Source organism: Canis aureus, chromosome 38 (assembly GCF_053574225.1).
Source record: "Canis aureus isolate CA01 chromosome 38, VMU_Caureus_v.1.0, whole genome shotgun sequence".
Taxonomy (NCBI): Eukaryota; Metazoa; Chordata; class Mammalia; order Carnivora; family Canidae; genus Canis; species Canis aureus.
The window spans coordinates 9,845,963-9,864,686 of NC_135648.1; the positions used below are offsets into that span (position 1 = coordinate 9,845,963).

The window sequence follows — 18,724 nt, forward strand, 5'->3', positions numbered from 1 at the left end:
TGGAAACAAAATAGGGCACTTTGAAATAAAATGCCATGTTAAGCCTTTTCATGTTTTCCCATTGCCCATACTTAAACTAACTTTACATTATTTTTAAAACTTAAATATTTATTCAAAATGTCTCCAAATATTTACAAATGTATCTGAAAAATAATATACAAATGTTTGTCTAAATAAGATGATGCTACTCTCTGTGGTGCTAAGCATTTCAATAACTAGTAGAAAAATCAGTAAACTTGATATTTATTAATATTTAATTATCATTTATCAATTGTAATTTGGCAGTAAAAAACACTTTTCACAAAGACATTACATGTAGATTACCAAATCAATCTTGATTCATTCAACTTTAACTGTCCATTTCTCCTGGAAGTTTTGCAAGAAACCATGACTTCAGTTTTTCTAGCTCAGCTTTGCTTAGCTCATGGTAAACACCTGGGAAACTATGAAACTTCGTGCTCACTCCCAGAGATTTTAACATCGAGTTTGTCTCTTCACCCCAAGAATGAAGAACTAACTCATCTGCAGTACCATGGCACTGAAATAATTCAGGGAGTACACCATCACTTTCCTGAAGAGCCTAGAGAACAGGATATAAAAATGGAAATGCTTAAGAAATTCGTTTAAGAACATCACTTGAAAATCAGACAGGGCAGAAAAACTGCAATGTTACCAAAGCTTCAATATTCCAAGGGAAAAAAGAGTGGTACAGTGGCGGTACAGTCTAAGGCATACACTGTTTTATTGGCGGGGGGGCTCAGCCTGTTGCTGGCATCACATGAGCTACAGTTAGTTGTATGTGACCAGCACTGACTCCATAGAGGACTGCCTTGAACATGGTCAAAGTATTTCCTGGAGAAAACGTGACTCCATCAGACAAACCTCTTCATGTAGAGTGGAAGAATGGAGAAAGGCACTATCAACGGGAAAACTACATTCTAGCTTTCATTTCTGTATCTGCTGTTTCCATTTTTGGTATGAAGTTACAACGCTATAACGTTCTATATTCATATTTTTAGCATGCTGCTATGAAACAGGTATCAGGAATGTAAGGGATTCTTTGTTTTGATGATATTCATGACATAATAAACAACCTTGCTATAATCATTCATATTTTTAATATGTATAAGGGATACATATGTATCATACATAGGTTATTTTTATCCTTTCCCCTTTGACACTGTGCTTAACAATATTCTTTCTATGGGATTTCCTGGACATTAATATCAGCTGGAATTAATATTTAATATAACTAATTGGGGATGGATTCCCAGCAGCGCTGTATGCATTGACTGTTCCTGCTTGATTTTGTTTGTTCCAATGTGTGAAATTTCATGCTTGTTTCTTTTGTTTTGTTTTTAAAATCTGGAACTTACCTGGTAAACAGCAGATGTTTTGTTCAGAAAACTTGAAAGAGCAAATACTCCTGCCACATCTTGATGATTTCTATATGCTAAATGCATTGCCATGCACCCTCCCATAGAAAATCCTCCTAGAAGAAGCAAAAATTCACTTATCAAAAAGAAAAAAAAAAAGGCAGAATATTTGTGACAATAATTTAGAACAAGATACATCTGTGTCAGGCCTCCACGCATGTTTTAAAATATTTGGAGACCTTTTGAGAGAGATAGTGCTAAAAATAAATTTAGTCTACTTTCAATCTCATTAAAAAAATACTTGCAATTGAGTAAATAACACTGGTTTATCCATGTCATCACTGGTAAAGAGATTTGTTATAAAAAGAGCTGGAATTAAAGAAATTATTCTGAGTAAAAATATACTATCATGTTATCATAATTCAAAATGAGTCATAGTAAAAGTGCTAATTAAACTTTTGCTTATACTTGTAGCATAGGAGTCCTCACACTGCCACCAGAATTAGTAACACACATCATTTTGTCGTCTTTGCCAAGCTCCAAGCTCCACGAGGAGTTAAATTTCTAGGGCCTGCCATATAATGGATGTTCAGTAATCTTCTAGGGAGGATGATCAAAACTTTGGTGAGCTAGTTAAAACATCCTGAATTATAATATTGTTTTGGAAACTGACTTATAATGGTATAATTAAAATGTATGTACCTATATGAACTTTTTCAAGAGAGTTAAAAAATAATTTACTCATTTAGCAAATTTTTATTGTCTTGTATGTGCCAAACACTGTGCTAGCCACCGGAGATATGCAGACTAAAATACATGGTCCCCATGCTCCCTTCAGCAGCACGTATCCTATACATGGGCCCTACATGAGACATCACAGAATACAAGATGGGTATGTGATGCAGTAGCCCAACTGCAGGCTAGAGACCTGAAATGCTGTTCTTGAGCTTGAGTGAGAGTTAAAAGGTATCTTATTTACATTTTGTGAGAAATAAATATAGAAAGTAAATCACACAGCCACACATTTGTGGAAATATAAAAATATACATTGGTATAGAGTCCAGATCTCATTTCTAGTCTCCTGCTTTATTTCACTTAACAAAGTGCAAAGTTGAGTCCTTGTAGAATATAAATTTGAATTTACTATAATCTCCTTTTACAGATGAAGTGAACCAAGGCACTAGATTAGGTGATCTGCTTAAGGATGCACCCTTAATTTTAGCTATAAAGCTAGGACTTTCAGAGTCCAGATTGCTTGCCACGGACTTTAATATACTCTACTACCCTCTGGCATTTATTAAAATAGAACTTTTAATTTCTTTATTTTTATATTTTACTTATTTATTTAATAATGCTTAATAATATTATTGGCCTGCCAATATTTGGCAGGATACAAATGTATGAGTGAAGATTACTAGGCTTGTGAAGTTTAGCTTTTCAAGAAGTACATAATATGTAAATAATTACAGTGTATGATAAATATTACATCTGTGGTTTTCAACATACCAGAAAGAAATAATAGGGTCTCATCAGTAGCAGAAGTTCACTGTAGATGAGAACTACTTGAAAGGCTCTTTCAAAATAACCCCCACTCCAGTCACAGAAGCAGAAACGTCTGAAGAGAGATCATGAATGGATTGGCAGCGGAGGAGGCATCATACACATCTTAAAATTGAATATGAGTTGCGTATGTGCATCGGATTCTCAAAAAGGTTAAAAACTACTGGACTACATTACCTATGAATGTGTACACTGATAAGCATGACATGCCCCATTTGGATATGCAGAGTTTACCGCAGACAAGATAGTGTTTTTGGTAAACATTCATTGTAAGTAAGCGCAGAAAATTTGAAACTTACTGGGTTTTGCTGCAGTTCTAGTTACAGGCTTCTCTTTTTTCCTCAAGTTTTCTATGTAATATAGTGTGTGGGTTATAAAGCAAACATCTTGAAGTATAATTCTTGTCAAGCTTTAATTCAGTAACTAAGTTCTCTAGATTTTGAAATCCTTGAGGGTAAGAAACAGTTCTTTCTTCCACCATCAGACTGGTTGCAGGCTTAGGAGGAGCTCAGCAAAGTGTCCTCACTCTCTGGTGCCCATGTGAAGAAGAACTGGCTTCCTTATTGTCCATGCCCAGTGGGGAGTATGCTTGCTGGTACACAGCGACAATGCAATATAAGTCTGTTTAGTCTTAGAAACCATATATTATAGGATGAAAGTAGTAAAACATCTCTTAAATTTATCATACTTAAGGCACATGAAACATTTTCTAATTTAAAGTCTGGTGGAAAGAGGACATACTGAAATAAAGAGAAACTGAATTCTAATCCTGCTAGTGACACTCTAACTGCGTGTCTTGGAGTAAATTATCTAAAACCTAAGATCTCAGTCCCAGTTAAGATTAGATAGCTGGAAAAAAAAAATATTAGATAGTTGGACTAGATGATCTTAAGGGTTTCCACCAAGTTCTTTTTTTTTTTTTTTTAAGATTTTATTTATTTATTTGACAGAGAGAGAGAGAGAGAGAGAGAGCAAGCACAGAAGCAGGGGGTGAGGGAGAGGCAGAGGGAGAAGCAGACTTCCTACTGAGCAAGAAGCTCGATGTGGGGCTCCATCCCGGGATCCTGGGATCATGACCTGACCCAAAGGCAGATTTTTAACTAAGCCACCCAGGCACTCCAGGATTTCTACCAAGTATATATACAAATGCTTAATAATCATTTGTAAAAGTCAAAACAGCAAGGACTTTCAAAGTTTACAGTTACTGTAAATACAGAAACCTTTCAGTTTAAGAATAAGAATCTGTATCTCCCAGAATACAATTTCAGCCCTCCTTAAAGTTCACAAAACCAATCCTAGCAAATGCTTATTACTTCCTTCATCGCTTTAGATTTCCCCTTTTTCAAATTTACTTACAAAATCAATTCTACATTGCTTATAACCAAACACTGTTAACAACAAAACTACATCTCTAAGATGAGGGGAAAATGTGAGGGAGGGAGAGATGGGGTTGCTGGAAGAACGAGAGATCAAGAACGAAGGAGAGAGACACAAGACCACAATACGGGGAGGCAGCAGCAATCAGGAGTTCAACTGGACTTCCAATTGCTTCCCTGTAGCAAGACAACATTCTCCAACAGAAGGAATCATGTGCCGAATCATACCAGAAACTTCTCCTAACATTGAATTCCTGGGTGGAATTCATCAAGTAGTTCTTTATTAAACATAAAACTCAAAACAAGACATTTTACATACAGCCTCTTCTGCTCGACTCTTTTATATAAGTCGAGGACATAAAGACCGAACATTCAATAGTCTGTAAGGTTTACGTGAACAGGGATTTTTGTCTGTTTTATTTGATGTTCCCTCCCTATGCTTAGAACAGCGCCTGGCACATAGTAGGCATTTAATAAGTATCTTATCGAATAAATATCAGTTGTGATTCTATAAGAGTATTTCTATAAGGGGACAAATTGATATCTTCAGGAAATGTGGCTCTTTGGTGATCTGACTGGATGTAAAAGTGAAGCTTAGAAAAAGCAGGAGGGAATGGTTAGTGTGCCCCAGGCTAACAATTTCTAAATCTGGCTCAATAATAAAGATTCTTAGACTCAGCCCCAGGCCCTCTAACACAATCTCAAAGTATATGTCTAATTTTTAAAAGCTCTTCTACCTATAAATCAAATGTATGAGAATCATAGTCTTAGAAAAATATCAATGGCTGCAAGGCAGACAATTCAGGATTAGGTATAATGGGTAAGAACAGAAAGTGAAAATATGGTCATGATTTAAAAGAAATCCATATGTTATAGATACCAAGCCTGTAGCAACAAAGTTTTTATTTTTTGGAGAAATTCAAGAGCTTGAATTATATTTTTGCCAAACGTACCTACGGAATGTATCAAATGTGACCAGTGTGACTAAGGAACTAAATGTTTAATTTTATTTAATTTTAGCTAGTTTAAATTTAAGTTTAAATAGTCACATGTGGCTAAGGACTATCATATTGGACAATAAAGTTCTAGGTAATCTAAGCTGCACCAATAATTGAAAAAAGCTTCAAAATTCATAAAATGGAGCAAAAAGAAAACATTTAATAAAAAGATGTTGAGGCTAGGATCATTAAATGTGATCTTTTAATATGATTGAGATTTAAGAATCACAGGATTTAAAATATGAACAAAACAGATAAGTAAGCAAAAACAACTTAAAAAATTACTTTAATACCATACATATTGAGAAAATTTTACAGATCAAATTTCCCCCTCCAACATTTCCTTTTATTGACTAGGGTAACCTAATCACTTTCTGTGGTTTCAGAGCCCCCTGGCCGAAACCAGCCTATGAAGAACAAAACCAAAAGTAAGAAAGAAAACATTTTCCACATCTGAGATGTCATTATGAACAAACATAAATGCATCCTACAGACTTTTAACCTCATGTTCAGTACTCATAATTTACAGTGAAAATAAATGTACTCATTGAAATCTTATTAGAGATTTAATCTAAGTCCCTTACCTAATTATAATCTTGTGAGGTAATCTGCAATTTTTGACCAGTCATCTTTGATAATATAATTACCTTTAGCATCACAACTTACTATGAAAAGGGACTTTGTGTATTTTTTTCTAATAGAAGGAAATTTAACACAAAAGACTGGTTATCTGAATCCAATTTCCATCTAAATATCTAAAATGCAATATAAAATATACTGTTCAATAAGTAAATACCAAATAGTAAACTCATTGTAGGTAATGGTTATAACATATATTTATAGTTGCTGGCAAAGTATTAAAACGTCAAGAGTTAACATTTCAACATACATTTAAGATTAACAAGCTGAATAAAACATGTTAAAAAAATAATAAACCTAACTTTTATGAGCTCTTTAAATAAAATAAAACAGAAACAATGTATAAAAAACTACACTGGGAAAACTAATCTATCTGAAAACAAAATCCAGAGGAAAAAAATACTTAAAAACTCAAGTTTACCATCAATTGCATAGGATTTTTAGAATGTAATAAAATCTACCCTCCTTCAAATTTCAACAATTATTTCATTTAACTTATGTATCATAATGATTCAGACTGAACCGTGATAAAGTCTCAAAAAGCTTGGGAATATATATTTATTTGTCTATGTTCTCTGATACAAAATTTACAGGGTAAACAAAATACTTATCCATCTTCCAGAAAAAGCTGTTTGAACAGGAGTTCCAAGCTTTTAAAGTTCTAATTATTGTTGAAAAAACACAAGTTGCTTAATGAAGGCAAATATATGTTAAAATAAAGTAGAAATTTGCTATCATTCTCAAGTTTTAGCTCGAGAGAGCTTCAGAAGAAATTCGTATAAGGTCAGGACAAAGGAAGCCTGGAAATTTTGGTGCTAATTCATCTTGGTCATTCTAACTATCCCTTCATTTTTAAACATTATAAAAAACATTGATATATATCTAACATATAAAGCGTTTTCACCATATAGGCAGAAATAAAATGACCATCCAAAGTTTCAACTATTCATACGTAATTCTGACATGTTTTCAGAAGTTCATTTTAATTATTAGACACTCTACATGTGTAATTTTTGTACCTTTTTCTTTCAAATCATACTGACTTAAGTCTTTCAAAAGAATTACGAAATCCATAATTTTATTCATTGAACACATATTCATAAAGTTACTTCTATGTGTACATACAGTATCTGTTACATAATATTCAATTGTATTAATAGACAGTAATTCCCTTAACCATTTCTCACGATGGGTATTTAGAACATCCATGTAAATTAGTCAGGTGTAATTCCAGGAGAACTTGATTTTCCCTGCTTCAAAATTCTGACAGTATGCTCATATTATCAAAATTCTTATTATCTGGTTGTATCACTTGTCATGTTCTATACGTCCTAGATCAAAGTTAAACCCTAAATTTTATCAGTTTTGTCTTAGCAAATTGTCACCACCTAGTGGCCAAAAACGGAATCTCATCCTGGTACAAAGGTGACCAAGTCCAAGGATCTGGGTTCTAGTCCCCCTCATTTTATGTTAGCTAGTAATCTCTTTGAATCTTAGTTTTCTTTTTTTTAAATATCCTGTTTTCACTATCACAAACCTCAAAATAGACTTTGTACATGAAAACAACCTTATAATTTGATGCTATCTGAAAACATAATGTATAATAATGAAAATTTAAAAACTGTCAAGTGTAATACAAATGCCACCTATTTTCATAGTACTACTACTATATATACTTTTAAAGCAGAACGGTACACATGGGAAAAATTATATACCTTTCTCCATTTTGATTTCTCACATTACATGGAAACATACTAAAAGGAAATGAGTTTCAAGACTGACATTAATATAATACTATGAATTTGCTTGCATTCTGCACAATGGACACTCCCCATATGTTAATAAAACAAGAAGACAAGATAATCTAGCATTATTAACAATCTTCACAGGTTACAAGATTTGAACCAACAGTTTATTAGTAACTATACTGTCAGCAATCAGAAAGTGATTTAAAGTCACTATTTTATTGTCCATGTTTCTCCCTTTTTATCTTACCCTCTGTAGAATCATGTGTGGTATAAATACATAAAATCAAACAAGCTTTCTTATGTCTATTCTTTTTTTTTTAAGATTTATTTATTCATGAGAGATAGAAAGAGAGAGAGAGAGAGAGAGAGGCAGAGACACAGGCAGAGGAAGAAGCAGGTTCCATCCAGGAAGCCCAATGTTGGGCGTGATCCCAGGACTGTGGGATAATGCTCTGAGCCAAAGGCAGACGCTCAACCGCTGAGCCACCCAGGTGTCCCTCTTATGTCTATTCTTAATATACAGAGTGAGGAGTCACAAATGTCTCCAAGGAACACACTGGTGTTTCTTGACCATCTCCTCTGTATCCAACTCAAACACTGGGACAGGTAGTAAACTTTTTGTCTAGTTCTTCCTATCTAACCAAAGTTAATTTATTTTTTTCCATTAAGAAAGCAATATATTTCCACTTATGACTAAAAATCCAAGAGTTTGTTCTCACAGCTAATGCTTGCAGCTGAGTATCATGTCCTTCAGTATAACCTTATTTATCTTTGTGTTCCTTAAATCTGAAAACAGTGTCTGTGTCAGTTGCCATCATTCTCTTGGATCTATTGCATTAGCCACCTTGCTATTCTCTTGACCTTCAGACTGGCCTGTCTTCCATAGAGTTAACAGCATAAGCTTTCTGAAATGCACATTTGATCAAGTCATTCTCTATTTCTAATTTGATAATTATCGGGGGTTGAGTGCATACTCAACTAGTATATCCTGAGAGATTCTGATGTGCTCCTTGCTTCCTTCTATACATGTGTTCCCCTCTTTGTTTACCAGTCATATTTTTACTCATTCTTTAAAACTTGCTTGGAGAGTCCTCTCTTCTAAAAAGCAGTCCCTAACTCCCCCAGAATTTACTTGTCTTTCTTCACTGCTCACATTGTACCCTGTACACACTTTTATAATACATTGTATCAGAATACCTTACTTCTGTATCTCCCTCATTAGGCTGTAGAATTTTTGATAGTTTTCTTGATACTGCAAGACTAAACACTTTTATGAACAATTTGGAGATCAAATTTGGTATGAGAAGTACCATCTTTGACCTGAACAAACTAAGTAGACTATCCAAAAACAGTTTGGAAAACATATATTATAAAAACAATTGTTTTTATTTTTTTATTTTTTTTAAGATTTTATTTATTTATTCATAGAGACAGAGAGAGAGAGGCAGAGACACAGGCAGAGGGAGAAGCAGGCATCATACAGAGAGCGTGACGTGGGACTTGATCCAGGGTCCCCAGGATCACGCCCTGGGCTGCAGGCTGCGCTAAACCGCTGCGCCACTGGGGCTGCCCAAAAACAATTGTTTTTATAAAACTAGGTTTAATATAATAAAATATCACTAATCAAAATAAAACCAGACAACGAACAGACTCCCACCTACCCAAATACAGAGAAAGGTATTGTTTTACAAAGTTATACTGGTTGCAGTTATAATCTGAGATGAGGGTTCCATGAGCACATACTGTATGATATTATATCAGAAATTTTACTACATATTAAGTCAATAAGGATAACAATTTTTGTACCTATTAGCTCTATGTTTTTCTTTTCCAATCTTAAAATTCTCTAGTTTTCCCTTTTACAAGTTTTTAAAATAGCCCATCCTCGCTGTGGTGCATGTGTGTATGTGTGTAATAAAAACTGCTCAGAATCTTAAGTGCATTTTTCTTTGACTTCCCATTGAATCTCTTCTTTATTAAAATGTTATGAGTAGCACTTAAAACTTACTTCTCTTAAAATGTTCTGTAACAGACACTACAAAAGCATAAAAACCAGTAGAAAAATATAAAATCAAATTATTAAATATTAAATTAAAAATAAGATTATTTAATATTAATATTTAAATATTTAACCTATGAAAAAGAAAGAGGGAAACACAGCATGTATACCTAACACTAAGCAAAAATAAGACAGCTAGTAGGGAAGAAGTAGTGAGCTACCCTATGAGTGTCCCAGTGGCAAGCCTAGCCTAGTTGGCAGGGCCTTTCTGTTTGGAGAGGCTGTGGCATAAGTGGTAGAAAGACTATATAACAGCAAGAAAATGGTCTCAACATTGCATGCCAGACACATTTCCAAGTATTTCATATGAATTGACTAATTCAATTACCACAACTCTGTATGACAAGTACTGTTATTATCATCCAAGCACAGAGGTTAAGGAGATCACCACAGAGTAGTGAATCCAGGTTGGAAATCTGTAGGCTGAGGCCAGAGCCCAAGTTCTTACTTGTTTTATACTGCCATCGGATGCATCAGTGCATCTGTAATTATGATATTCGTAACTCAGGGAATGCATGTACTAATATTCAAACACAGCAATGATACTGCTTCTTGTGCCATGTTTTAAAATAAATCAGTGGTTCAGTGGGCAGTAAGACAAGCAAATAACAACCACAACAAAAAATTTCTTGCAGGATAGAATGCTATTTCTTCTCTGCATTAAGAACTAACCCATGTAAAGAATCCAGCACACAAAAAGGAGGTAATATAACTAAATTTTTTGGTCATAGCATAAGAGGTCAAGGATCATGTGTATTTTGGGGTACATGTTTAGTGCTGAAGAATCCTTCCTGAAGATCTATGTTCATTGACTAGCTAAATAACTAACAATTCAAGTAACAAGAACATCTTGCATCTGCACTTTGTGGTCCCTTTCATATCTCAAACTAGGAAGGAGGCATTTGGATAGAAATTAATCAGTTCAGGGATCCCTGGGTGGCGCAGCGGTTCGGCGCCTGCCTTTGGCCCAGGGCGCGATCCTGGAGACCCGGGATCGAGTCCCACGTCGGGCTCCCTGCATGGAGCCTGCTTCTCCCTCTGCCTGTGTCTTTGCCTCTCTCTCTCTCTCTCTCTCATAAATAAATAAAAATTAAAAAAAAAAAATTAATCAGTTCATCTCACAAATTCTAAAAAAAAAAAAAACAAAAAAACAAAAAAAACCCACTTTTTTTTTCTTTCCCAGCTATATTTTATATTTGTAAAATAATATAATATATAAATATTTTAATGTTTTAATATGCCTTTGTCATAAATTTCAGATGTTACCATTTTATAATGTAGTAACCTACAAAGCTTCCAAAATGAAATGTTGTTATAAATTCAGTGGAATTTTGATGAAATACTCACTATATTACTGATTACTTTATAAATAAGACTATCCTTTAACTAGGTTCTCTTGGTACTTCAGAAAATAATTAAAACCCCCAAGACATGGTAAAAAAAAAAAAAAAAAAGCAGAATAAATTCCAGATGAATCATAGAATTATGTGTAGAAAAAAAAATAAATTGCATTACAGAAAACCAGTAGAGAATCTATTTGAATATTTACACAAGTTCTAGAGAGTCTTAAACTGAGACCTTACTTGGAAAAGAAAAATCATAAAAGGGAAGACTAACAGACAATTAAGAACAGTTATCCTGTGTTAAAATATAACAAACAGCATTAGAAGGAAAATAACAAATTAAGTAAAATTAATGACCTTATTTTCAGCAACATTTTTTACAGCAATATTATTCAGTGAGGATGTAGTCAGATGGACATTCTAACAGGGGTGGTAGAAATATCAATAGGTATAATTCTTTTGTGAAAGGAATGTGACAACATGTATTAGAAGTCTTAAAAATGTTCAGTTAAACTCAACAGGAGAAGTAAACCTTGATTCAAAATTCTTATTAAGTGTCTGATCTTACAACAGTCCCCACAGTCTCTTTTTGAAGATGAATAAGATGAAGCAGCTGATGGATCTGGGGAATGACAGTTATAGATCAATGTGACAGTCCTCAATCCATTAGAGTATTTTTTACTTTTTTTTTTAAGATTTTATTTATATATTCATGAGAGACAGAAAGAGAGACAGAGACACAGGCAGAAGGAGAAGCAGGTTCTTCACAGGGAGCCCAATGCAGGACTCGATCTCAGAATCCCGGGATCACGCCCTGAGCCAAAGACAGACGCTCAACCACTGAGCCACCCAAGCATCCCTATTTTTTACTTTTTTTTATGTATGAATATTTTATAATTTTATTTGAAAATAATCCCTTAAACTGTTCTTTTCTTTTCCCACTGTTATCACATTACTTCAGGATCTCCTTACCTTACAATGATCAATTCAGTGACTGGATTTCCCCACACTCAACTTTGCATCTCTTCACTTAACCTTTCTGCCAGATTAATTTTCCTGATGCACAGTTCTAAGGAGCTGTAGGACTCAAAGGCCTTCTTTAATCATCCCTCACCCATCATCCACAGAAGAAAGGACAGAAGGGGACCCAAAAAGAGTTTGAGAAACCTAGAATGAGCCAAGTATTTGACAAATATCACCACCCAGTAAAACAGATGTTGTGCTGGTATTCCTACTTTCCAGGCAAGGCAGCAGAAAAGCAGTGTAGGAAATGTAGTGGTAACAGGGCAGATGTCAAGTTCGAACCCACGTTTGTCACTATTACCATTATGCTCTGTAGTCTCTTAGCCCAGCTATCAGAGTCAACAAGGCATTTTGGTCAGACAACGAACTTTCCCCTAAAGCCATCTAATGTCCAGACGTTTTCAAGTACTACTTTTTTTTTTTTTTTTTTTTTTTTTTTTACTTCATCTTATTCTCTATGCCTAGACCTCCACGGTAGTTAAACTTTTATTTATGCATACATCTCGAATCTCAAATGTCATTGCTAGCTTCCTACTAAACAACTATTAAACAATTATTGAATAGCCTCAAATAGGTACGATCTCTGTTTCGTCTGAATTCCTGTGGTACTTAATTAAATCAAGTTACTGATCAGGTCATGGCATTCATATAAACTTCCTAAGCATCTGCTCTATGCCAGGAATTGCAATGCATCCTGGGAAATAATAATAAATATATGTGATCATTCTCTTTGAATGTCAGTTACACTGCTTTAGGGCACTCACAACAGGCTTGCTGGCATTACAGTTTCGCTTAAGTACCTCATGGGCTCTTCCAGGTTGTTAGCAGTTGTGACACAGATCCTTTTCTATTTATCTGTGTGTCCCTTTGGGCATTTAACATCGCTTGGCACGCAACAGGAACTTAGAAAATATTTGCTAAATGATGAATGACGAACCCTGCTGTACATTCTCACATTCTGAATTCTATCTTGTTAAGTGTTTTATAATGTACCCCCAGACTGAGCTGGGTGCCCTTCCTCGTGGTCTCTCCAGCACTCTCATTTTGTTATCTATTTCGATGCTGAAACAGAAGACCAGAAAAGGGATGTTGCTGGGCTGGATGGCACACTGCTTTTTTTTTTTTTTAATTTTTATTTACTTATGATAGGCACACAGTGAGAGAGAGAGAGGCAGAGACACAGGCAGAGGGAGAAGCAGGCTCCATGCACCAGGAGCCCGACGTGGGATTCGATCCCGGGTCTCCAGGATCGCGCCCTGGGCCAAAGGCAGGCGCTAAACCGCTACGCCACCCAGGGATCCCATACACACTGCTTTTAACTAACAAAAGTGGAAGCTGAAGGCAAGGCAGAAGAGAATGGATTTTACGGATTATATTATACTGCCTCTCAACTCAATGACTTGTTCAGTACTTCAATAAACACAAAGGAAGTTTATTGATGTACCCAAATCTTTTCTATATTGGATCCCAATGTGTATTTTATTATTTTTTTTCCAATGTGTATTTTAATGTTATTTAGAATATGACAGAGATAGCCAATCTGCTTTATAATTTCATCATTAAATACAACTCATTATAAATTGAAGTTATATTTGAAAATAAAACTCCTTCACCAAAATATGTCCTGCAACATCCATTCTACCCAGCCAATCTCATTTTCTTATGCATTATAGAAATAGAGATTTTATAGTTTATGTATTTAATGATTACAGAAAAAGAAAAGGGCATTAAGTAGAATAAACAGCTTATATAAAGGCACACTGTATCCCCCTGGAAACAGAAATTGCTGAAGATATATTTAACAGGAGTTTATAAATGCCCTATTCCTATTACTAACTCTGAAGTTTACTTTTCATGAATTTTATATTATATTTTGACTGTATATGCTACCTCAATCATGGCCATAGTAGTTTAAACATGTTTATAAAACTTAAGCTCATTTAAATAAAATATTTTAAAAACTGAAATGAATTATCTCTTAATTGAAAATTAAGCATGGAATTCTCAAATTATGTTATCATTAAAAAGAAAATAAATTAAAGTTTCATGAGCTGTTGTTTACCATTTTTAAAACCCTTAATATGTAAACTTGGTTTGAAACTATGAACAGGTCAAGTGATATACGAGCGTTTCTAAATAATATTTCAAGTAAATTTCAATGTACAGAAATATACAAGAGTGAAAGAAATTTAAATCACCAATATTTAAAGGTCTTACCTACTAATATCCTATTCTTCTTGATGCCACTTTTTACTTCATCATCAATCAAATCTGTAAGCACTTGACACATTACATTGATTGATTCAAGGTGTTCTGGACAGTCATTAGATATTTTAAGTCTGTCAAACCATACATTGGAGATTCCTCCTTTCATAGGAGTATATGGCCTGTTTAAAACCAAACCAAAACAAAACAAAACAAAAAAAGAAGAAAATAAAGGAAAAGGGAATGTTATTAAATGGATCTTTCAATTTCAAATTCAAAAATTGTGTGTTGAATAGTGTGTTGAATAATTTCAATTTCCTCTAAGTTTTATAAGTTAAAGAGTTCATATTAAAAGCAGCCTCATGCATATTGCATTAACTTGCCTATACTTACACTGATCCCATCAACATTTCCTAAGGCCAACTCATCATCTTTTCTTTATTCTATCTTCTCAGATTCATAAATGCTCCAGAGAATCCCCATGAGAAAGAGAAATATATATATATGTATATATATTTTATACATGTGTGATTTATACATAATGTGCATATGTGTATTTTTTTCTGTTCAATTTAAATGACTACTTGATCAAGTCTACCATTTTTTATTTCAATTTGTTTTGATTTACTTTAGTCCCTTCCCTCCCTTTAATGTAGGATCAATATTTTAGTATTCAGAGCCACGTGAATAATGTTTGTCCCTGCAAAAAGTTTAATATCTCAAGAGTGGAAAAAAATGATTCGCCAAAATGCTTTTAAAAGGTGGCTAGTTTGTAGCACTTAAGTATGAAAGATGAGTTAATGATTTAAGAGCTTTCTAAAACACATCCAGATCATCCTTAGAATGCGGGCTTGATTTTTCTTTTTAATCAAGAGTTGGAACTTCTATTTTTTTGGTCTCCTCTGGAACCTCGAAATGAGAATTTAATGGGGTACAAATAATCTTTGGAAATCCTCATCTTAAAGATATTCCATACTGTTTGCATCATTTGGGTCTCAAATCAGGTGCCTCCTTGAACTTATGTTTTATGTGATAAGATGCTCTGAACTTGGTGCTGTGCTCTGTTGAACAAAACTCATCTTACAAGATGCTCTATATTTACATATGAGGTGGGATGGTTATAGTATTAGTAAATCTTATTCAATGTATATTTCTACTCTGGAATTCTCTGCTAAAGTGAGTGAGTGTGTGCGTATGACAAGGTATTCTAAATGTACTGTTTTCAACAATTACAATGGGGTTAAGGGTTCTTGTGTTCAGGTCCTATGTTGGTAAAGGTAAATAAATGAAGGGGAAGGAAAACAATCTTAGACGTTCTTGTAAGCAAACACAGAGGTATAGCAGGATATAGAAGATAAACATGGAAAATGAAAGTTTTCCAAAGATGAAGGATAGTACGGTACAAGGAAACTTTTCCACATGGCAATCTGTGCTTTTCCCTTCCATGACAGTGAAAATAGGATTTATGTCTAATGTAAGAAGGCCCTAGAAAACACAACCAGTGCTAAAAGTACCCATCATAACTTCAAAGAAATCTAAACCAGTGATGACCACAGATGTAGAATTCCTCCTACATTTACTACCTTGCCCATGTCAGAGTTAGTTATAGACTCTCGCCCTCCAAAGTCAGTGAAATAAAAGTATGAAATATGTACAGGTGTTGGGGGGGAAGGGCTGAAAGATACCAACAGAGACCTGACAGTGCTTCCCCATATGTTCTCTAGTGAAAAACCAAGTATAATCTCCACAAATCTAAAGGGCTAGGAATAGTCAATTCTCATTCTTTCATCCACTGTATCAAAAGGACTCTCCAATCTGTGCAGATCTGCCCTTGGGACCAACAGGAGAACTCCTTTTTCTGTATAGATCATACGACTCCAGAATAAATGGACGTCCACTTTCGGTGCCTGGAAATCAAGAGGATTGTATTTGGAAAGTTTCTCAGGGAAACTGAAAGCAGTCTGAAAACACCTCACCTACAGAGGATCTTGTTAATTTACTAAATTAGAAGAATGTCATAAACATTTTGCAACATCTTTCTAAACTCTGAACATCTATTTTAAATATCCCTGTTAAGATAGAACAAAAACCTAAATTTTCTTCTAGCTTATGAGATACATGGTATTTTGCAAAGATGAGAAATTCTTTGTGCTGTTTTGGTGTTTTTTGTACAAATCTTCTTCAGTGTACCACTCCTCTTCTTCACTGCTGCTTTATCCTTCCACCCCTCTTACACCCCAACCTTTATGCTAGGCAAACCATGTTTAAGATCTAGAATATATCCTTGAATGTTTTTGCTTTGTTTTGTGCACATACATTAAAACATGCATCTTTATAGGATATTTTTTTTCAGAGCACTATTTGCTTTTCAAAAATGCAATGGTCTATTTGCTTTTCTTACATGCATCAGGTTACACAGGTTTTAGCACTAAGAACGGTGCTGCATTGAACATATTTGTGTACGTGTTTTTATGTACGGAGACTTTTATTCCCATGGAAAAGTCCAAGAAACAGGACTGCTGGGTTGAAATATATTTTTATCTTCTTAGATATTTCAAAGTTGCTACCATTTAGGCTATAAAAATTCAGTTTTGTGCAAGAAAAGAGAAAATTCTTTTGTCCACAGCCCTAACAACAGGTGTTCAGATCATTAAAAATATTAGCATTTAAGGGTATCAATTATATTTTAAATCAACTTTCCTGAAGTATAACTTACATACATTAAAGTACACATTTAAGTACACAGGTCCAAGACCTGCCAATGTAATCATCTCCACAACGACACAGAATATCCTCTTAGAAAATTCCATTATGCCGCTTTGCCAGCAATTTCCACTCACTTCCCAGGTAACCATGGTGTGGTTTTTATTACTATAGATTACTGTTTACTGTTCTAGAACTCTACATAACTCTCTTACTAGTTTAGAAGAAGAACTCTCTTACTTACTAGTTTAGAAGAAGAACTCTCTTACTAGTTTAGAAGAAGACTTGGTTTATAATTGACACTTAAATAGTAATCATTTATATTTCAAGTATTTTTAACATCTATTTTTTACATATTGACATTACATATTTATAATGCCTTCTTAAAAATTCAGATAAAGCCATTGCATTTGATATAATTTGTCCTTAAAAAAAAAAAAAAGACAATAGGGCAGCCTTGGTGGCTCAGTGGTTTTTAGCATCGCGTTCAGTCCAGGGCGTGGCCCTGGAGACCCAGGATTGAGTCCCATGTCAGGCTCCCTGCATGGAGCCTGCTTTGCCCTCTGCCTGGTCTCTGCTTCTCTCTCTCTATGTTTCTCATGAATAAATAAATAAAATCTTTGAAAAAGATTGAAATTTCTAGATCTCCTGATCTTAGAGACTCTTCCTAATCCATACTTTTTTACACATGGAATTCAAAATTTTCTTCTAAGATTTTTGTTTTTTTAGATTTAAGTCTCGAGAGTTCCTGGAATTTTATTTCATACATGGAAGTGCCATAAGGGTTCATTTTCTCCCATATGGATAGTTAATTGTGTCTGTACTATTACCAAAAGAAAAAAAAATCTTTCACAAAGGTGAAATTCCATCCTCACTACATATTTAATTTTATAGTTCTGAGTTATCTAGTCTCTCTCAACCTAGATTCTGTGGAAGAATGAAGTCCTGATGTCTAACACATACACTATATATAATAAATGGACTTCTCTCCAATGCATCTAGAATGATACTAGCTCTATATTATTCATGAGGAAATCAAGAAAACAATAATAAATCATTTCCTGAGCTCTGTGATTCAGGTGAAGAACTCTAGTTGAGAAAGGTTCTATTTTGTTCTAAGAAGTATTTATCCTTCTGTTAGGATCATACTGATTGTACTGAAGTGGCTTTAGAGTGTGTTCTAAAGTTGAGTAATATTAGTTACTCTCTCCCTATCATCATCAAAACCAGTCTCTTTTTCAGACTTGTCCTGTTTATTCTCAGGCATCCATCAGTTTCTATTTAAGCAATTAATCACATATTTAGTAATTTAAAAATAATTTCAAATAATTCTCCTTGACAGTCCTTGTGGAATTTTAATTAATACTGCATTATTGTCTGTGAATTAACATTTAATGACAAAAAAGTGAGAGGAGGGAATATTTTTGCAGATTGAGCTCTTCCTACGATCTGCCACACTCATATGGGGATTCTCTTACATTGTTCTCCAGGCTTTCAAGGGGTCCATAGAAGATAAAATTCTGCATCAGATTTTTACTAGGACTCCACAGAACCTGCTTTCTCCCTCATTCCCGCAGGCCTTCTGACCTCAGAAGCTGCTTGGCTCAAGAGAGGTAAATAAATTGGAATCAGAAGGGGAGAGAACACAGAAAGCATTCAAGCCTCCCATCTCCCAGAATCCCTTTCTCAGGATT

At 34.5% G+C, this 18,724-nt stretch overlaps 1 protein-coding gene across 1 annotated transcript in view; it reads right to left on the bottom strand.

The window, feature by feature from the left end:
* Positions 1-227: 227 nt before the first annotated feature.
* The window catches only part of LYPLAL1 (lysophospholipase like 1), a 36,493-nt gene continuing 17,996 nt past the window's right edge, over positions 228-18,724 (bottom strand). Inside the window, exons 3-5 of the mRNA XM_077887114.1 lie at positions 14,340-14,509; positions 1,377-1,492; positions 228-580 (exon numbers count right to left, since the gene is read on the bottom strand). Coding sequence (XP_077743240.1) covers positions 350-580; positions 1,377-1,492; positions 14,340-14,509 — 517 coding nt within the window. The 3' untranslated portion in view covers positions 228-349. The remainder of the gene's footprint in view (positions 581-1,376; positions 1,493-14,339; positions 14,510-18,724) is intronic.